Source organism: Condylura cristata, unplaced genomic scaffold (assembly GCF_000260355.1).
Source record: "Condylura cristata isolate star-nosed mole 26May11 unplaced genomic scaffold, ConCri1.0 scaffold00015, whole genome shotgun sequence".
In the NCBI taxonomy this organism is placed as follows: Eukaryota; Metazoa; Chordata; class Mammalia; order Eulipotyphla; family Talpidae; genus Condylura; species Condylura cristata.
In genome coordinates this window covers 36,542,898-36,565,485 of record NW_004567116.1, presented here as the reverse complement: position 1 = coordinate 36,565,485, position 22,588 = coordinate 36,542,898, and the positions used below count along the sequence as shown (strand labels likewise).

The 22,588-nt window shown below is 37.6% G+C and overlaps 2 protein-coding genes and 1 pseudogene across 2 annotated transcripts; 1 reads left to right on the top strand and 2 right to left on the bottom strand.

Moving 5' to 3' along the window:
* Positions 1–3,521: 3,521 nt before the first annotated feature.
* LOC101628779 (olfactory receptor 51F2-like) lies at positions 3,522–4,475 on the top strand. Its single transcript, XM_004683675.1, has one exon. The coding sequence runs from the start codon at positions 3,522–3,524 to the stop codon at positions 4,473–4,475; it is 954 nt and encodes a 317-aa protein (XP_004683732.1).
* A 5,351-nt stretch (positions 4,476–9,826) lies between these two features.
* Positions 9,827–10,749, bottom strand: LOC101628544 (annotated as a pseudogene).
* A 9,320-nt stretch (positions 10,750–20,069) lies between these two features.
* LOC101628309 (olfactory receptor 51F1-like) lies at positions 20,070–21,035 on the bottom strand. Its single transcript, XM_004683674.1, has one exon. The coding sequence runs from the start codon at positions 21,033–21,035 to the stop codon at positions 20,070–20,072; it is 966 nt and encodes a 321-aa protein (XP_004683731.1).
* Between the last annotated feature and the right edge of the window lie 1,553 nt (positions 21,036–22,588).

Genomic DNA, 22,588 nt, shown 5'->3' with positions numbered 1-22,588 from the left:
GGTCAGGAGAGGTCTGCCACGCCATGTGGGCTCCTCCGGGGCAGGCGGGAATCGAACTCATGTGGATGTGGTTTTAGCTTTTCAATGCTGTGCTTTAACCCGCTGCGCCACCAGGAAGGGCCAAGTTTTTAAAGATTTATTTATTCATACAGAATTGGGGCTACAAACCAGAGATGCAGGGGTGGTGAGAGGATTCACCAGAGACAGAGAGGGGAGCAGAACAGGCATATTGATGAGGCACACTGCTGAGGGGAGCAGCGGGTGGGTCAGGAGAGGTCTGCTGCGCCACGTGGATTACGGATGGGGCTGGGGATCCAACTGTCACTGAAGCAGCTGTGGCCAGCTTGCAGAGCTGCGTCCTAACCCATTGCACCACCAGGGAGTGCCTGTCGTTTAGCTTTAGGTGGCCCTTGCTCCGCTACTTGCACCCATAGTTCCAGGTATGCTGACTTTATTCCTTGCTGCTGTCTTTCCTGTGCTTTGCTCTCCTGCATTTGCTGCTGCAGGGCCTCCTGCAAAATAAAATACATGTTCTTTTAGGTTCTCATCATCAACATGTCTTTTATTGATCATTGAGTTTTCTGTTCCTTCACTGGGTTTTGAGAATTTGGATGGAAGTAATTGTTTTCTTCTTTATATTACCCATGCAAAATTCTAGAATAGGATAGGATAGACATGCAATGCATTTTATGAAAGAATTAATGATTTTTTCCCTCTAGAGATGGAGAGGTTTCTTATAACTATGCATTAGTCACCCAAGTGAGGTTGGAGGCTGGCTGAGTGTGGAGATGATGTGTGGAGATAATTTCATCTGAGTGTGGAGATGATGAGGGGACTGGGAGTAACTATGTGCATTTAGAAGGTACTTTGTTTTGGAAATTTTACTCGCAAATTAATACTCTTTCTTCTATTAAATTTTTCTACATATCACCATCTTTTGTATCCCCTACCCTTCCTCCCTTCTCTTCTTCTTAATTGCAGCAATCTTGTTTCATTTATTAATGTATGCTGGTTTTTGTAAACATTTTACCTGGTCAGTTTGTCCACTATGTAAATGTTCAGTATTTGTCTTTGCCATTCTGACTTCCTTCACTTCACGTAATTTACTTCGCTAACTTGCCACATAATTTTGCCGTAAAAGCCAGCATTTTACGTTTTCTTGATGTGAGTAGTATTCATAGTGTGACTATATAACCTATTCTTAATCTTTATCTTCCATCATTGGGCATACAAATTTACTTGTAACAATATTTTACCAGGACACAAGGTCAAGGAACCATAATACTGGGCCCTTCATGGAGATGATGCAAGTAAATGTAATGAAATGGAGTGGAAAGGAGACCCAGGGAAACTTCCTTTGGAAGCTTCATGCTCTGGGGACCATAAAAAACACTCAATTTCCTGATCAGGAGATTTCACATAGCTTGAGTCATGGCTCCTTAAATAAGCCACCAGCCCCTGAGAGGAAACCTTCTCCTGCTCCTCCACCCCTTTCTGGCACACAGGGCAGGAAAGGCCATCTCCATACTTCGTAAGTAAAATGACTGCATTTAGGGAAAGTACCAGTCTTTGTGCACACATTGGTTTCTTTAAAAACAAGGGAGATTTTATTAAATGCAATCAGTTAATAAAGCTCTCAGGAAAAGTGTAGAAAGCTCTTTCCTGAATTCTGTATTCTGAGGACATAATATTCTAAATGATAAGGCTCCTTTGTTTTGTAGAGCACACTCTTGCTGCTTAGAACAAGTTTTCAGCATGCCTTTGCAGCTGTGAGTTTCGTGGTTACTTGTGCCACATATTATTTTTATTTTTTTAAAAAAGATTTGTTTATTTATGCATACAAGAACTGGGGTACAGGCCAGAGGTGTGTGTAGTGGTGAGAGGATTCACCAGAGACGGAGAACAGCAGAACAGGTAGATTGACTGAATACACTGCTGAGGGGAACAGAGGGAAGTCTGCTGCATCATGTGGGTCAGCTCCCTGGCCAGGGAGTGGAACTCAGGCTGCAGTGGCTGTGGACAGCATCATAGTGCTGAGACTTAACACCTAAGGTGATGAAGGGAAGGAATACAAGGAAGCAAGCTTGATAAGGCTTGATAAGGTGGGGTTCTTGGTTCCTTTTTTGTTTTATTTTTGTACTGTGTTTAGGGAGAAGAAGAATTTGAGGTGTTTATATTTATGACAATGAAAAGGAATGAAAATTAAAGAAAGAAAAAGGAAGATACAGAATTTGGGGTTATTTACTAGACAGAAAGACATTGATGAATTCAACCTTCTCAGTGGTTAGGAATGTCCATGTTCCTCACCCTTATAATAAATCCATGCAGAATCTCTGATAGGACAACACATTTCACTTTGTCTCACACTTTAGTGACATCTTTTTTTCTTTTTTTAAAGATTTGTTTATTTATACATATAGAACAGGCCAGAAATGCAGGGGTGGTGAGAGGATTCATCAGAGGCAGAGTAGGGAGCAGAACCGGCAGGTCAACAAAGTACACTGCTGAGGGGAGCAGTAAGTGAGACAGGAGAAGTCTGCTGCACCATGTGGATCACCTCTGGGGCTGGCGATTGAGCTTTTACAGATGCGGTGGTGGCTAGCTTGCAGTGCTGTGCTTTAAGCCACTTGACTGAGATGCTAGGGTGTAGAGTCATCTCTGGAAAGCAGCAATACTTCTGAAGCAAGAAAGGGTGGGAAAAGGTTCTGAAAATTATAGCTGTGGAAGAAGAAGGAGCCACATGAAAACGATATTAGTGAATATGTTTTACCCAAATCAGACCTAAATAATTCCTGAATGTCTTTATTAGTCAAGTTTCCCACATACTTTAATTTAATCCCTTAGTGTAATCTTATGGGACATGTATATTATTATTATTTTAGATATAGAAGACTTCCAGTGCAGTTTAGTAACATCCTGTGGTAACTTAGTTGATCATGCTTTAGCCTGTATTTGAACCTTATCCACGTCTAGAATACTCAATCTTAAAACACTGACTTGGCATGGCTAAAATTTAATTACATCAAATTCTCATAACACTAACATTATAGATCTGTGTACTCAAATAATTTTGTTTGTAATTGTCTTGATTGCTTATACTTAGAGAATCTTTTGGGGCCTCCTGAAGCTCTAATTCATTTTTCTGTATGAGAATATCTACATATCTCATTTCTTAACTATCTAACAATTCATTAAATTCCTTGACACATTTCTGTAAGTATTTATTCTAGAAGTGATGGAATAATTCCCAGCACATCGCTTGGCAGACCTGTGAACTTACATAAGAGGGACACAGTTCTATACATTCATGTGCTGATTTTGTATCATCATGCCATTATTCATCTCTTATTTTCTGTTCCTTTGTTTGAGGTGATCTCAACCATTGAGCTGAACCCTTTCCGTTATATAACATTAAATTTTGTAAATGCTTGCCTGTGAAATAATTACATTCATATTGAATTCAAAACAAATGAAAAGAGGTTATCACTGAAGGACTTAAGATTCTGCAGTGTGAGTTCAACATGTCAAATTTTCAGAACACCACATCATCTACTTCCATCATTTTCCTGCTGACTGGAGTTCCTGGGCTGGAGGAATTTCACAGCTGGATCTCCATTCCCTTCTGTTTTCTCTATATAACTGCTCTTTCAGGAAACAGCTTGATTCTCTTTGCCATTATCACCCAGCCGAGCCTCCACGAACCCATGTATTATTTCCTGTCCATGCTGTCCACAACTGACCTCTGCTTGTCCATATCTACTCTGGTCACCATGTTGGGAATATTCTGGTTCAATGCCAGGGAGATCAGCTTTAATGCTTGCTTGTCACAGATGTTTTTCATTCAACTTTTCACTGTCATGGAATCATCAGTGCTACTGGCCATGGCTTTTGATCGTTTTGTGGCCATTTCTAATCCTCTTAGATATTCCTCTATCTTAACGGAATTTAAAATAGCACAAATTGGAGTAGCAATAGTCACCAGGGGGACATTGATACTAATACCTTTACAGTTACTCCTCAAACGCCTATCATTCTGTCGTAGCCGTGTGCTACATCATTCCTACTGTTTCCACCCAGATGTGATGAAGCTCTCTTGCACAGACACCCGGATCAACAGTATATTTGGGTTGACTGCCTTGATCAGCACTGCTGGCGTGGACTGGATCTTCATTTTCCTTTCTTATGTTTTGATCATCAAAACTGTCCTCAGCATTGCATCCCCAGCAGAGAGGAAGAAAGCCTTCAGCACATGCATCTCCCACATTGGGGCTGTTGCTATTTTCTATATTCCATTGATCAGTCTGTCCTTTGTTCACAGATTTGGGAAGTGGGCCCCACCCTATGTCCATACCCTGATTGCCAATGCCTACCTGCTAATCCCCCCAGTGATGAACCCCATAATCTACAGTGTGAAGACCAAACAGATACGCAGGGCTATGTTAAAAGTTCTCCATTTTGGTGCAGCAAAGAACTAGGTGACTTTTAGTTTAAAGATTTATTTATTTATGCTTACAGAACTGGGGTACAGGCCAGAGGTGCAAGGACAGTGAGAGGATTCACCAGAGACAGAGTGGAGAGCAGAACAGGCAGATAGATGAAGTACACTGCTGAGGGGAGCAGCAGGTGGGTCAGGAGAGGTCTGCTGAGCCATGTGGATCACCTCCAAGGCAGGGATTGCACTCATGCTGAAGTGGCCTTAGCTTCTTAATCCACTGCGCCACCAGGGAGAGCCTGACTTCTAGTTTAAAGATATGAAATTTCTCTAGATTTCAATTGGATTATATTTTGGACTAGCAATTGGATTTTTCTAGTACTGGTCATTGCACAAATGAATAAAATGCTATTCAGAGAGATTAAAAATATTTACACTTATGACATATATTTGATAAATATCAGAAAAGCAGGACTCATGGCCCTGGACATGCTTTCTCTCAAATCCATTTCTTTACTTTATTCTAGTCTATTCAACCTCAATAGTTCCCATGGAGCATCTAAGAAATCCTTCTCAAGGTCATACCAGTCTTGATTATGTTGCATGTACATTATCTGCTGTGCTGGCTTTGAAACTAGCATCTCTCAGCACCAAAACCATCATTCTGGGTACTCGGCTGTTGACACAAATGCAGAGTATCGTGTACTGTCATCACTTGCCAGTTGGTTTCCTACTCTGTTCTGTAAATTGGAAGATGTTAGAAGGATTCTGGAGAAGCTACTGGAAGGAAAAATCTGATTGCTTGCCATTCCTTCCAATGTCACACAACAGTTTCAGTGACATTGGTTTAGCTTCTAATTCCCCTCCCCCCCATACTTTCAGCAAAATCTCATCATACTTTTTCAGAAGAAACCAGGTATCAGTGGGTATCTTTCCAGAGGTCTGAGTCCCAGTCCCATGAAGGGTCCTTCTCAGACTCCCCGAGGCATACTATCCACATACAAGGCACCCCTAAGAAGAGGTTCGGGTCTTGGCACCATGTTGTCTCTCTGGGGTACAGTCATAAGATAGTCTGAAGAGACCAGGAACAGTAGGCCATTTCAGAGAGCACCAAGCCAGCACACTATATTGGTGAAAGGATGAAAACACATAAATCCTATGGTACTGACAAGAAATGACTAGCAATTCATTGAGGGTGGCTGTAAAAATGCAGAGGCCTGCCACATCAGTTTTAGTGGTGGAGCATTCTGGGATACACTAGGAGATCTCATCCACAGTAAAAGAAAAATGCTCTGTTTTGCATTTCCGACCACATGAAAGAGATGTACTTACTGCTTTATAGGGTCCTTTGGTTACTGTAGGTATTCATATCAACTGTGTCTCTCTTCCCATCTCTTTCCACATAATTAGCTGACACTGAGCTTTTCCCATATATTGAGAGGATCTCTATATATTTCTCTGTATTATCTATTAAAGGTTTATCTTATTTGCACATCTTCTTTCTAAATGAAGAGGATAACTTTTATGTTTCCATGGGTCTAAGGATAAGAGTTGATTAAGAAATCAGACTTTGATCTTGGTATACCCTAGCAGATGAAGATGTCACCAGCTTTATTCTCTCTTGACACCCCCCACCCTGACATTATTTCTGAGCATAGGGGAAGGTCTCCTAAGGTATGGTAAAAGTTGTAGCTTTCATGTGTGAATATTTCCAAAAATATTCTGGATTTAATATTTTACTACTCTAAGGATAAATGTGTATATGTGCCCATATATACATGTGGTTATTTTCTGTTAACTATCTGGATGAGAGAAATGAAAGTCACTTTGGTCTGCTTTCCTTGGGAGATACCTCAGCCATAGACTGGTGGGTTTTGGGGTGGGGAACCGGGTTTTGAATAGAAAAGCTGTGACCTTGGTACCACCTAACTTAATAGCACTATCAATATACTGAGCTATGACAGTTGGAAATGCAAAATCTGGCTGTGATTCGAGTATCACAGACTCTGCTGTTCTTATAAGGATTTAATACATTTTCTTGTGATTTTTTTTTATATCTCTGTAATTTCTATTGTAACTTGGCTTCGTTCATTTCTGATTCTATTTATTAGGGTTTTCTTTTTGTCTTAGTGAGCTTAGCCAGGGGCTTGATAATTTTATTAATTCTTTATTAAAATCACTGATCTTCTGGGGCTCTCCCTATTTCTGGTGAATCCTCTGACTGTCCCTACACCTCTGGCCTGTACCCCATTTCTGTATGTATAAATAAAATCTTAAAAAAAAATCACTGATCTTCTGCATCATGTTTTGTTATTTCATTTATTTCCACTCAAATTTTTATTTTTGCTTCTAATTTTTGGTTAGATTTTTTTTTGAGACATTGTTGCTTAGTGTGGGTTCATTGCTATGAACTTCTCTCAATATCACTATTGCTGCATCACATCAACTCTGAGAGCTTGTTTCATTGTTTCAGTTGTTCTCTGGCTAAATTTTTTTAAAAAAAGATTTATTCATTTATGCATACAGAACTGGGGTACAGGCCAGAGGAGCAGCGGCAGTGAGAGGATTCACCAGAGATAGAGTGGGGAGCAGAACAGGTAGACAGATGAATTACACTGCTGAGGGGAGCAGTGGGCAAGACAGGAGAGGTCTGCCACACCATGTGGGTCACCTCCCTGGCTGGGGATCGAACTGGTGCTATAGTGGCTGTGATAGCTCCACAGTGTTGTGCTTTAACCTGTTGGTTCACCAGGGAGGGCCTGGTAACTTTTATTTTCCATTGATTTCTTTGTTGACCAAGAATTACTCAGGTGCATATTCTTTTTTAAAAGATTTATTTATTTATGCATACAGAACCGGGGTGCTTTTTCATGGAGTGCATCCTTGGGTGGATCTCCTGGTCTGATATAATCTATCCAGCCCTGTAAGCCTACTTTACACAGCCATTGTTCTAATGATTAAATATAGTTCATAAAAGCAGTGGAACTATAAATACAATATCGGTGAAGAGCAAGAGAGGAAGTGATGTTGTGTTATAGAGGAGGACGTAGTATGATTCAACTTGAATTTAACCTGTTGAATCTGAAAAGCGATGATGATTTTGGGAACTTAGATAATGAAGTAGATGTGCTAAGCATTTTGCTTCAATGCTGAGAAGTTCAACTCAATCCATCCCAATGGAAACATTAGATTTTTTTTAATCATATATTGATGTGCTTATATTATTCTGGGAGGATCATTTGAAGAGAAAGTAAAGACAGAGATCACAAGATATGTACATAAGTGAAACATTTGGGCATACACAATACATAGGAAAATATAGCTGATAGGCCTTGAAGTGCTGAAACAACTCTCTTTAACATATGCATCTGGGAGTAAAAAAGACCTCTTCTTTTCAGTGGTGCAAATGTTCCTGGTATAAATGCTGAATTTGAAGGTACTATATGACATACTGAAAATAAAATTGAGAACATATATATACTAACATTCCTTGCAAACCTGTGTGAGCTGGATTCAGCACAATTCTGCCTCCAGTGTTTGTGGGATACATGAAGTATCTTTCCTACCAAAGATCATGTTTTTTTTCAAATTAATCAATTACTGATTTTTAACTTAGATAATATTGGGGTACACCCCTCAATTGTTACCACCATAGTACACCCATCACCAGCTCACCCATATTCTACCATCATAGACTATCCTTCCCTCTTTGTTTTTCCCTCTCCACCAACCCCTCCCCCCAATATCGCTTTTCAGTTGCAATAAAATTTACAACTTCTATCACATTCCCATTGCAATTTTGCTCAAAAGTTATCTACTTTTATGTGACTGAGTTTTAACTCTGCCTACCTCTTACATTTATAGTTACCATGAGTCACATTTTAGGGATTAGCTGTGTATAACTTTTAATAATCAGAGCATCATGAATTCTTCATCTTGGTTCATTGACTAGTTAAGAGCATGATTGTGGGGCCTACATGACCTTTGTGAAATCTTTAAAACGTTACGAAGAAGCTTATATGTGATTTTTCTGCATAGGAGCTCTTTCGTTGAAGCATACCAAAAAAGTCATTTTGCAAAAACAAAAGATTTTGACCTGCTGCCGCAAATTTTCTTATGTTCTTCACAATCCTTTCTAGTTCTTCAAGTCCCTATTTGATAATGAATTAATAAGTGTTCTTAATCCTTGAAACTTTTCTATTGGATATTCAGTAGTGGATACTAGTCCATGACTTAGATGCTAGGATATATCTATTTCTGCATTTCTGTTATAGTCAAGAATGAGGAATATGTTCTAAGGATACAATACAAAATTTTAAGGAATGACATTTGAACATGAATACATTTTTCTAGATATTTCTGAACTAGTATACAATGATTAGTGAAAACCATGGTTTCTGAGATAAAGAAAACCTGGTTTAAATTTTGACCCCGATCTAGGTTGGATGTCTGTCCTTTAGATAGTCTAAATGTTCCTAGGCCTCACTTCTTCATTTCTAAAACTATAACAATATCTAATTCATTGAACTGTTTGAGTAAAATTGTAGTAGGTATCAAAAATTCTTAACAGTGCATATAGTGAATAATGTCAATTTTTAGAATATTTCTTAATTATTAGAAAGAATTGTTTGCATGATTCCTTTACTGAAAAAATAAAATTCATATGGTATATCATATTTACATTTTATGATTGAAACAAAAAATGCTTAGAAGTATTTTATTGAATAAATGAAAATATTAGAAAAAACTGATAAGCATTGACTTACCATGTTTGCTTTTGTAAGTGAAAATCAATTATATCAGGATTTTCACAAGTTTAATCACATCAATTTACTTTTTAAAAAAGTTTTATTTGGCCCTCCCTGGTGGCGCAGCAGGTTAAAGCACTGCACTAAGAAGCTGAAACCACTTCCGCATGAGTTTGATTCCCGCCTGCCCCAGAGGTGACCACATGGTGTGGGAGACCTCTCTTGACCCGCCCGCTGCTCCCCTCAGCAGTGTACTTCGTCAATCTGCTTGTTTTGCTCCCCACTCTGTCTCTGGTGAAGTCTTTCACCACCCCTGAGTCTCTGGCCTGTATCCCAGTTCTGTACGCACGAATAAATAAATCTTAAAAAAAAACAAAACCCCAAAACTTTATTTATTTATGCAAACAGAACTGGGGTACAGACCAGAGGTTCAGGGGCGATGAGAAGATTCATCAGAGACAGAGTGGGGAGAAGAACAGGCAGATGGATGAAGTACACTGCTGAGAGGAGCAGTGGGTGGGTCAGGAGAGGTCTGCTGCACCATGTGGGTCACCTCCAGGCCGGGGATAAAACTTGCACTGAAGCAACTGTGGTTAGCTTGCAGTGCTGCGCTATAACCTGTTGTACCACCAAGGAGGGCCTTGATTTATTTTTTAAGGAGTAAACTGAATATAGTTTTGCGAATCTGTTTTGGTTTTACACGATAGATACTAGGGTTAAGTACTGGGAGTAATAGAAGGTATATATTGGCCATCATTAAATGGACCACTTTGGGGGCTGAATGAGCATGAAGATGTAGAAAGTAGCAACTGCCCCAGTGTGGGAGACACAGGTGCTAAAGGCCTTGTGTCCAGGGGAAGCAATGCTGAGAACAGAGTGAATGATCATGACATAAGACAGCACAGTGCATGGTGTATTTACCCCTGTGGTCAGGATGAGATCAATTAATCCATAGATATTGTTGGCCAGAGCATCTGAGCATGCTAATTTAATCACATCTGGATGGTAGCAGTAGGAGTGGGAAAGGATGTTCAATTTACAGAAAGAAAGGGATTTAAGTGGCAAAAGTAGTGGTATTATTAATACCACAAAGCGTACAGTCATTAAAAGACTCATATGGATAATTCTGGTGTCAGAGAATGGTAGTGCACCTGAGGGGGTTATGGATTGCCACATAACGGTCAAAGGCCATGGCCAACAGCACTCCAGATTCCAGGAAAGCAAATCCATGAAGAAAAAACATCTGGATCATGCAGGAATATAGATTGATTTCTCTTGCATCAAACCAGAGGACAGTTAAGGTTGTTGACATTGTAGACACAGTCAGGCCCAGGTCAGTGGTGGACAGCATGGAGAGGAAATAGTACATGGGCTCATGCAGGCTCTGCTGGGTAATGATGGCAAACAGGATCATGCTGTTCCCTGTAAGGGCAATGGCGTAAAGACAACAGAAGGGAATGGAGATCCAGCCATGGACAGACTCTAAGCAAGGATGCCAGTCAACAAGAAGGTTGGCAATATAAATGTCAAGTTACTAAGGATCTCCATGTTGTCTTGGATTTGTGGCATTTGTCCTCACAATGCTCACATCATGCACAAATATGTAAGACACATTTTCTCTTGTTTAGAAGAGCTATCCAAATTTATGGTTAAGTGCTTTCTCATTGAGGAAAGTCTAAATCAAACACTTAACACTATTCTACATTCATATTCATGGATATTTATACTATATACAACCTTTAAAATAATGAATTATAGGAAACTGTCATTTTATTTTATTTTACACATCTTTTGTATATTTTCTATGTTAATGTAATTTCAAGCTTCATTATATCTTAAGATTCTAGGAATAGAAAATTAGTTAAAAAAATTAATCCATCAAGGGATCATGCTTAGTGAAGTAAGCCAGAAAGAAAGGAAAAATACCAGATGTTTTAACTCATAGCAGGAGTATAAAGGACCAGGGGAGAAAATAATAATAATGAACTATATGCCAGAGACATTTTACAGGGGTGTGGAATGGGATAAAAAATGGGGGGTGGGGAAAGTGCATGGGACTATGGTGATGGCACATGGATCATGGGTGAATTGGTGGTGGGAAGCCCACGAGATGGAAAAAGTTACAAAATGATGTAAAAATAAACTACTATATTAAACCATAATGTTATTAAAGTATTAATCCATCAATTTGGAATATGTTGTGTATGAACTTTCTCAATCCGAGAAAGTTCAGTTTATTTTACCATGAACTGGTAGGGATCAGATACCCGTGAGCTCTCGAGTCCCAGAGGCTAGGGTGAAAATAGTGTTGTCAGGCTTTCTGTAAGCCCACCTGGTGACTTGATGCAAGGCTAATAAAGCAGGAAGCCAGCCCAATGAGCACCTTTCTTACCTTTCTTACATGAGTGCCTAGGGAGGGGAGGCTTCTGTCTTTGTCAGAAGAAAGCAAGTTCTGACTTACTGTGCTGTGGTCTTGGACTTCATAGTGAGGAGGATAAAGCTCTGGGATCATGGGTAAAGTCTGAATCTCCCTGAGGCCTAGACAGAGAAAAGCTGAAACACCTCTTTCTAAACCTTAAATGTGCTATAACTCACACTACTGAAAATTAAAATGTAACAAGTCAAAGTATTCTGTTATTGATCTGAGAACACAACTATTTGACTTGGTCCTTAGAAAGGGAAAGAGAAACTTCCCTCACTCTTACTTAGAATGGGAATAAGAGTTCACACATTTACTCTTGTGAATGGAGAAATTTTTTAAGGAAACTTGGTGATGTATTCATTTACCAAATAAAAAAACACACCGTGGAGATTTCTGTCATTCTGTTGTACTCTGTCTGATTTGGCTTAGTTAAATGGCATGAAAATGTGAATGCTAAGGCCAGCAAAGAGTAGTCCCTACATAACAGCATGGTACTAGGTGTACAAATAATACCTATATCATGAAATATTTGTTAAAATTTGCAAATTCTTCCTACAACTGAGAGGCAAGCATATTATAGAGTCAAATGGCTACATGGGGGGTAGTGCCTTCAACAGAAGAAGGATGATTTGGTAGCAGACCAATTCACATGGAAATTATTTCCAGAAAAAATAGTTTGGGTCTAAAGTCTTATATCAATATCTATATAGTGCTTAATGTTTTCCAAATTTAAGGTATTTTATTTACCTTAGCTTTAGTTAAAATATTCCAGGAAAAAATAAACTTAATTTAAATTTACCCTACATGTACTGATGAACACATTGCTTGACATGAAATTAGTAGTTGGTTTTTAAATTTTTAAAAAAGATTTATTTATTTATGTATACAAGAACTGGGGTAAAAGCCAGAGGCATGGGAGGTGAGGGGATTCATCAAAGAGAGAGTGGAGAGCAAAACAGGCAGATATATTGAAATACACCACTGAGGGGAGCAACAGGCAAGATGGGAAAGGTCTGTCTGCTGTCCATTATGGGTCATCTCCCTGGCCTGCTGTGGACTGAACTTTGAACTTGTTCTGCAGTAACCGGAACAGCTCGATAGTGCTGTCTTTAGCTCCTAAGCCACCAAGGAGGCCCTCAATTGTTTTATTGAATTACTTTATCTTGACAATATATTTCATTGTCTTGAAATGAGAATAATATAAACAAAGAAATCATTTAATCAAATCTATTCGGTCGATTTTAAGATTAATTACTTAAAATTTGTTTAAATACTTGATTCATAAAAAAATTAAATACAAATTAAAGAATTTCTTTGCACCTAGATGTCTCATATGAGATTTAGTCAGCATTATTTTGGATGGATTAGGGTCTTCTAATATAGTCTGCAAATTGGAATTCCATGTTATATACTTTTCAAAAAACACATTTTCAACAAAAGATATAATTTCCATGATAGTAATGATGATGACTAAGGAAATTATAAGTAGTCACAGTTCATTTGTTGAGAATAGTGAGAACTTGGTCATTAGAGAGTGAGCTGTGAGTGTTCAACCATCTGCTAGCAGCAGTCAATACATTTTATAGAGGAAACAAAGAGGATGGTTCATTTCTCAACTTGAGATAGTAGAATTTGCTCAGAAAATTTTTAATTTTTTCATAAATTGCCATTGTTTTATATATTAATATTTTGACAATGTAAGATTTTTCCTCTTATATGTGGTCATTGTGGCTCTCCCAAAACTAAAGCACCCACAGTCCACAGCCACAGTCCACAGACTCTCCCCACCTAATGCTTGCCCTCTGGTTTTGTCTCCCCTCTGGATGCCTTGGGTCTATGATCAGTTTTCAAGCTATGTTTTTACAATGTGTCTTTGACCCTTTGTTTGCTTTCTCTCTACTCCACACATAAGTGATAAACCTGGTATTTGTCTTTCTCCTGGTTATTTCACTTAGCACAATCCTACTCTGTTAAAATGTGAGTTACCTATACAAAGTTTTATTTGTTTAGTATATATTGCCTGATAAATTTGGGGAGGAGTGTACAACCCGAGACCATCACCATCATCAGTCATAAACATAATTTGTCATCTCCAAAAGTATCCCCCGCTATCCTTTATCATTATTTTGTTTTGCGTAGTAAAAAACACTTGACGGGCCCTCCTTGGTGGCACAGTGGGTTGGAGTGCTGCACTGCGAAGAAAGCCAAGCATGGCCACTTCAGTGCCAGTTTGATCCTTGCCCAGGAGCTGATCCATAAGGCTGACAGACTTCTGTCTCACCAGCTGCTTCCCTCAGCAGCGTACTTAGTCAATTTTCCTATTCTGTTCCCCACTGTCTCTGGTGAATCCTCTCGCCGCCCCTGCACCTCTGGTCTGTACCCCAGTTCTGTATGCATAAATAAATAAAATATTTTTTTTAAAAAAGCATTTGGCACATCTAAGATTTAAGATCTAAGCTGTATTAAATCTTACTTACAGAATATGTTATTTTTAGTTATAGACCAATGGGTAAATGAAAAGTTGCTCAATATCACCAATCATTAGGGCAATGAAAAATTGAAACCACAATGAGATGTTATCTTACAATTGTTAAAATTCCTGCTATTAATAAAAATTTTAAATGTTTTGGGAGGGATGGAGGAAAAGGAATTCTTCTACATGGTTCTAAGGAGTTTAATTAATAAGCCAAGTATAGAAACCAGAACATAAATTTCTCAAAATTAAAAAATTAGTACATACTCCACATCTGTACATATCAAAGGTATTGTAATTGGGATCTCAAAGTGATTGTTGGGGCTCAGTGAATACTGCATAGAAATCCTTCCATTAAAAATGTGTTTATTTTTAGAAAATTGCCAAGACTGTGGGAATAAGAAACTCATCAGGAATTACAGGGGTAGAATTGAAGTATTTCCATTGCTGAGAGAAATAATACAATGGAGTTCCAGGAATCCTGCCTTATAGAACCAGATAACCTTGCTCTGCTATTAGCTGTGTAGCACAAAAAAACAGAAACCAGGGGCTATTGGTTTCTTTATTTGCAGAACAGAGTAACAAGCTAGGTAGCCTGAAATGTTAGAGAAATGTACAAAGAACATGATTTTTTTTTCTTGGTTGGTAGAATTTATTTACAATTTGGACAGCAAGCAAAACTACTGAAAGTTGTTTTAAGCAATGTGTTTATTTTATCAGATTCATCTGATAGTTGCTTGGAGATTAATCACACTAACAGACTGAAGTTGGGACCACCTGATGGATTGTACTTAGAGTCAAAGGAGATCCTGAAGTTACAGAATAGTGGTTTTGGAAATGAGAAGGAGTGTAAGGTTCAGTATCAAAAAAGGGGTGTTTACATCACATGTTAGGAGCTTCAATGTTGAAGATACAGGGAAAGGTCAGTGGTCATATCACAGGCAGGTCTGTAAGGCTGAAGGAAAGGTGGCATCACAAAGGGACAGAAAAATTGTTAGTTTTGATTAAATATCAGTGTAAAATAAATGACTTGTAGCCAGGGGTTAGTTTCACTTGGTAAGTTTTTTATTTTTATTTATTTATTTATTATTTTTTTATATATTCATTATATCAACCTTCATTTTTGTACAATGCATGCTTTTCTGGTGAAATTTCTGCCACCAATTCACCCGGGAGCCATCACTGTAGTAGCTTATGTTCTTCCCACCCCTGTCCTGTTCCTTTTCTCTTCTCCTCTACACAATGTCTCTGAGGTATGGTTGCCTATTTTTCTAAAAAGAAAGCTAAAATCACTTTACTTCATCATAAGAAAAAATCTCACTCATCAATAGAATGATCAGATTGTTAAAACATATGGTAAATATGGTTTGGATTGTCTAACTTTGAGGTACTGATAGGGTTGTGAAAGACATAATAAATGCCTTTCTAGAAGTATGTGTCCTTAAGAGCATTTTACTCTATTTCTTTGCATGTAGATGTTGACAAGTATTCATTGATGAATACAGCAGCACTGGATATTTAAGGTTTGTGAAAAATAACTGTGTATGATGGATTTCTGTTCTGTGTGACTGACATATCAAAGCACAATGACTACAGAATATAGATTTATAGAATATAATAAACATGAAAATTGGGTCAAAATTATGCTGGTGGGATTTTTTTGTATTGTTTGCCTGAAATAATTTTATCTTAATTACTTCTTAATTTTTGCTTCAAAATGCCTGAATCTCTTCTCTAGATTGAAGAAAAATATCACTGCTAATACATGTTTGACTTTGTAATTTTTGTAGCTCTTCTGTTATCTCCTGTGCTTTGTAATCCTTGGACTTTGACACTGAACAGTTTTTTAATAAAAGAAAAACTTTTACCTAATTTTTTTTTCAAATATTTATTTATTTGTGCATACGAGAACTGGGTACAGAGGTGCAGTGGTGAGTGGATTCACCAAGGACAGAGTGGGGAGCAGAACAGAAAGACCTACTGAAATACACTGCTGAGGGGAGCAGTGGGTGGGTCAGGAGAGGTTTGCTGCACCATGTAGATCACCTCCGGGGCTGGGGTTCTAACTCATGCTCCAGTGACTGTCAATAGCTTCATAGTGCTGCACTTTAACCCCTTGAACCACTTGGAAGTCCTCCAAGAGAAACTTTAAAAATGAAGATATTCTTCTGTTTAGTCAATCATGAAATCCCTAGCAATGTAATCATTGCTTTAAAAAATATTAGACATCAAATTTTCCAAATGCACTCTGTTGGATAAAGAATGTTAAAGTGGTGCTGTGTCATTTCCCACTTCTTGAAACAGCTCCACATGCAAAGGCAGGTCCCTTATGCGAGTGAAAACACATGAACCCGATTGATTGGTAAAGACTCAGATACCAGACTTGAGCAGACTAATCAAGCTTTCTGTCATGTGGGTGTTTAGATTACATTTAAAAATGTTTTCTGAGTTACATAAAGCTGAATATGAAGGACTAAATATTTCATATACCTTTATCCCGGATGTTCCATTTCCCAAGTATCTGGATCTTCAAGGGTGACCAGTGAAGCAGGGAAAATGGCCAACGTTAAACTTCTCCTGAGCCTAAACCCTCTCTGGCTTCCCTGTCTTTGGTTTTCTCACTCCTCCTTCTGTTGCCCTACAGCTTTTATTTTCAATTTGCTAGATGTGCTGGTAATTAACATGTTCTTTTCACAGCTGAGATTATGGAGAATAATGGTCCTAACTTTTGAGCTCTTAAATTTATCATTGCATTAGGTGGAGGCCACATTTCCCATGAGCTACATCCAGAGCATGACTAAACATGGTAGAACAAGGCAGACCAATTCTGGGACACAGTGGGGTGCCATACTCCATCATCTCCACAACTATTTTAATGTTAATCTCTCATGTTACCCTTTAGACCTGGATTCTTACGATCCTGCAGACCCTTGGTTGCTCATGAGTACCCACTGATGTCTGGTTTCCATTGGGTCAAGTTGCATCTTATGCATGGATATCACAGTCCTGACTTGGTAACCACAATCCTAAGTTAACCTGATCAGGAGGAGAACTTCTCTTCAACTTCTCATGATTCCAGTATCTTTGCAGCTCATTCCTAAGAACACTGGAAAATATGTGTCCTCTGGGCCCTCTCAGGGAACACGCCCTTGGGGGAATCTCCTGTCCTTACCTAATCTATTCTTCCCCAATACTCTCTTCAGTCATTTTAATAACTGGTGAAAGATAATTCATAAAGGCAGTAAATCTATAAGCACAAAGTAGAGCATAAGAAAAGAGGGTGGTTTGTGGTATTTTAATGTGGGAAATAGCACGTTAAAATTGACTAAATTGAAGTTAAAACGCTACAGCTGAGAAGTGGTGTTTATGCAAGCCTGTTTTGAGGCCTGGTTCATAGAGTAGAACATTTTTTTCTCTTCAATGCTGAGACCTAAACTTGAAGCTTCCTTCTGAGGAAACGTTTTAATTCACTTTTATCATAAATAAATCAGAAAACAATACACTGGATAGACAGATCAGAGAGAGAAATGGCAAAAGCAAAACAGAATTACATTAATGAAAGAATTGGCAATCATGTGATAGAGAGGCACCCTTTGCATCTAGATAGCCTTCTCGCCTTTCTAGTCACTCTCTTTTATCTCTACTGTGAACTATGGAAGGAGCTACCCAGATCCTTAAGACTCCACCATCTTTTTTAGTCTTCTTAATGGTGGTCTTGTGGGCTCTAGAACTATATCTACAACTTGAATTTGTTCAATTTGTCTTGTATCTGCTGTATGTACCATGCCAAGCTCTCATCTGTTCACTAATAAATTATACCAACTAATGTGCTTGGACTTACAATGCATGCATGTGTATGTAGATACTTCTTAGATATCTTCTAGATCATCAATACAACCGAACTAAGTAAAATTATCTTATTTTTACAGGTGCCATAAAAAGATTCCCAAATATGTCATGGACTTTTCTTTGATTCTAATCACATTTTTCTCTAGCCTGATTCTATCAGAGGACTCCAAAGGTATTTAGAATCTTTGCTTTAGGTTCAACTAGGAGCAAATTTGTAATTTAGCCCTCTTTGTACTAAACGTAAATATACTTCAATGTTAATATTCTTATCAGTTCTCTCTTTCTATAACTCTAAAGAGCTAACAGGCATAAAATAACCACAACAAGATTCCCCACATACAGAAATTGGGAAGTACAGCAAAATTCCTAAACTAAAACTTAATTTATTACAAAATAGCATTGTTCAATCCATTACATATACATAAAGTTATTTATATGTAATGGATGCAAATCTTATAATCTAAGTTTACATGAAAGTATCACACATGTTATCACATGGATAGAAAATGGAGAAGGAAAAAATGAAAGAATGCTTTGGATTTTTCTATACCTTCATTATAGTGTTTGATAGAGCCATTGACTATAGTTCTAAGGAGAGTATTCTGCTGTAAATGTTTAATAGTGACACATTGTTTACATACTCCCACAGAGGTGATTCCTAAAGTATCTTTTGCTCCATTTACATTTGTAAATATTTAAACTCACGTGGCAATATAAATTAATAATTCTGTACTCTGAAGTATGACAATGCACACTTTTTTATAATTTTTAAGCTATGTTATTATTTCACACATTATACTTAAAACTTTCTGAATGAATAAAGTATGATTTATCAATAATTTCAATTGCTGCTCACAAAACCAAAGATAAGACCCCTAGGCACTGGTGTGCCTTTCAAGGACCTTTCTGAGAAGGGTAAGGGTCCTTATATTTAGTCTTGCCAATATTCATAATACAATCTACTTTAATTTGTGATGAATTTGAACACAGAGTTAAGAAATGAAGCATTGCATCTTATGGTTGCCAGAATCTTGTATCTGCTGATTCAATGTGCTTTGCCCCCTGTATTTGAGTAATGCATGAAATTGTTACAGGGCAGGGTAGGTAGGGCACCTCAGAATCCCCAAACCTTGCATTTAATAATTGATTCTGCCATCTGCTTCATCAAGACAAATCATACTCTAGTGTGTAAGAACACTAATGGAAAGGAACTTTAATACAATTAGTGTGTAATACAGAAAAGGGAAGAATAAAGTTTCTAAATCAAACACCTGAAATGACCCAGTCACTTATGGGTAAATGCCCAGTCAAATAAGGGTCACTGAGGCTTGCAAGCCTGCCATAGGTTTAAAGCACCTCCTGGTGGGGACCCATGGAAAGGGCCAGAAGGGGGCTACTATATCTGGGACAGAAAGAATAAAGTCAAAATAAAAGCTGTTACTGTTAACCTCCCCACAGGTTTTTCATCCACATCTGTTTCAACCAGTCTAAGACTAAGTGCTACTTTTTCACAAGTGCTTCCTCCAGGTCTCCTTACTTCTTGCTGCAGGTTCTTTCCCTGCTTAGCTCTACCCTTCTAAGGTGGTGCAGGAACTGGAACTTCCCTTTTCCTGGGGACCACCCAGTTACAAAATGTCTTCCCTATCTATTAACACCTTTTTATCTGAAATCAAATTGATGTGACATTCATCAATTTTTCATCTTTATTTTTTGATAAATTACGGTACCATTTTATGCAACTGATTTTGAGCTTCTTCCTAACTCGAATTGATTAGTTATTATGAGTTCTTTTTCAAGAACCAAAATTTAGGTCTACCTATATATAACTGTTTATAGTCTATGCATCATGAATTTTATCTCTGGTACAATATTGTTTTAATAAACATAATTAGTCCTTCATGACTTTTGTATCCTCTGAAAATTTATGAATAATATGGGGGTCTTGACATATTTGTTTGCTTGGAAAGGTTCATGGATTTTAACAGAAGCCAAAGGTAACTATTTTAGAAAAAGCTTATGACGTCTCAAACCTCATTGTCTTTATCAACATTTTGAGTTGAAAAATTTATTTATAGGCAGTCAACTATAATGGATGGTTTATTATAGTGGAAGTCACTTTCATTAGGTTTTTCTCCAATTTAACCATTACTGTTTATTTGCAAGAAGAATACTGAGTATAGCTTTGCGAATCTGTTTTGTTTTTATGCTATAGATGATGGGGTTAATCATGGGGGGCAAATGCAGGTATATGTTGGACATTACTGAATGTGCCACTTTAGGGGCTGAATGAGCATAACGATGAACCAATGACAGGCTTATCAGAGGGATGTAAAAAATAGAAACTGCCCCAATATGGGAGAAACAGGTGCTAAAGGCCTTGTGTCGTTCTTCAGCAGAGGCAATCCTGAGAACAGAGCGAATGATCAGGATATAAGAAATAACAATACTTGGTGTATCTACTCCCATGGTCAAGAGGAGAACAATTAATCCAAAGATACTGTTGGTCCATGTATCTGAGCATGCTAATTTAATCACATCTGGATGGTAGCAATAGGAATGGGAAAGGAGTTTCATTTTGCAGAAAGAGACACGCTTAAGGAGCAAGAGTCCAATCATTGATAATAATACAGTGCGTGCACTGATTATTAGGCACATTTGAATGATTCTGGAGTTAGTGAGGATAGTAGTATACCTGAGGGGGTTACAGATCGCCACATAACGGTCAAAGGCCATGATCATTAGCACTGCAGATTCCATGAAAGCAAATCCATGAAGAAAAAACATCTGGATCATGCAGGAATATAGACTGATTTCTCTTGCATCAAACCAGAGGACAGCTAAGGTTGTTGACATTGTAGACACAGTCAGGCCCAGGTCAGTGGCAGACAGCATGGAGAGGAAATAGTACATGGGCTCATGCAGGCTCTGCTGGGTAATGATGACAAACAGGATCATGCTGTTTCCAGTAAGGGCAATGGCATAAAGACAACAGAAAGGAATGGAGATCCAGCCATGGACAGACTCCAAGCCAGGAATGCCGGTCAACAAGAAGGTTGGCAATGTAGATGTCAAGTTACTAAGGATCTCCATGTTGTCTTGGATTTGTGGCATTTGTCCTCACAATGCTCACACCTGCTAATAGTAATAATAATAATAATAATAATAATAATAATAATAATAATGAAGTAGTTCAAAATATGTTGATTTACTTTCTTTTGTTTAGAGAGTGTCTACATTTGTGGGCATATGCTCTCTCACTTAGAAAACTCTGGATCATTCATTCTAATATTCATATGAAATAATTATTAAGAATTTTTAGAAAATAAATGAATTTCTGTGCTCCAACTCTTCAGAAATATTTCTATTGATTTTTTACATTTTGATGACAATTATTTACTAAGTTATGCAAATTTAAGCTCTAACGAGGTATCATGAGGTTCTATGAATAAGGAATCAGTTTCAAAAAGTAATTCATCAACTTAGAATATGTTGTGTATGAAATAAATAAAAGAATCCACCCAATATATCCATATCTGCAGTACACATGTAGGTGTGAATCTCCAGGCATAAATTTCTAGGTGGTAGATCTATCACTGGTTAGGTGCCTCTTCAATGAAACACTCTGGGTGAACAACTTCAAAGGGCATATTTACAAGTAAAAACAAAGGTGTAAGTCTATAGAAGTTTTTGAAAAGGACTATATGCACTAAAGCAAGATGAGACTAGATAACTTTACATATACCGTTAAAACAAGAGATCATGGTGTCATGATCTCTTGTTTTAACTGTGTGTTATGTGAATGACAGTGTCGAATCATTTGATTACTCACATAGGCCAAAGGTAAAAATTAAAATACAGATGAGAGTATTTAATGCCCCAAAAAGGGATTTTAGTGTCTATTGATCAAAGTTGAAATCTTACACATTTGAGGGATGAATGAAAAATAAGTAGTTGGGGTAAAGTGTGTGTTATTCTGGAAACTGCTAAGAAGAAGAGAAGTAAGATGTTAGAAAAGGAAAATGTTAGGTTAATGGACTGTTAGAAAATGGGAAATTCTTACAAGAATATACATATTTATAAACTGAAATTAAATAGTGGCTAAATAAAAATATTAAATGGTAGAAATTGTTACACAAATTTTTTTTTAAATATTAGGTGATTAAATATAGAATATGATAGTAATTAGCTTTTGAAAAGATCATGGAATTCACCAAGTGGCTCCTTCTTTTTAATTTTGTTTCTCCGTTCTTTTAAAATTGTGGTTTAATACACCATTCTGAGCAATATTAAATGTATATATTATTGGTAGTAAATACATTCATAATGTTCAGCAATAATCTCCTACACCCAGGTTCATATTTTCATCTTGTAAAATAAAAATGTACATTTGTTAACAGTGAGTTCCTTTGTCCCCTTTCCTGAAACCCTGGTTACCACCCTCTACTCCCACTCTTTGAGCTTGATTACTCTAAGTGACACATGAGAGTGGAATCATAAATATTTGTACGTTGTGACTATTTTCATGTATCATAATATCCTTAGAGAATAATGCATGTTACAGACTGTAAAATCATTTTTCCATTGTATTGAGTGTACACTTTTTTAAACGTAAGTGATTAAAAGAAAATTTATGTCTGTTGAAGGCATGTGAAGAATAGATGCTG

Excerpts from the sequence above, each read along its gene's own strand:
- LOC101628779 (XM_004683675.1), top strand. The coding sequence starts at position 3,522 with ATGTCAAATTTTCAGAACACCACATCATCTACTTCCATCATTTTCCTG.
- LOC101628309 (XM_004683674.1), bottom strand. The coding sequence starts at position 21,035 with ATGCCACAAATCCAAGACAACATGGAGATCCTTAGTAACTTGACATCT.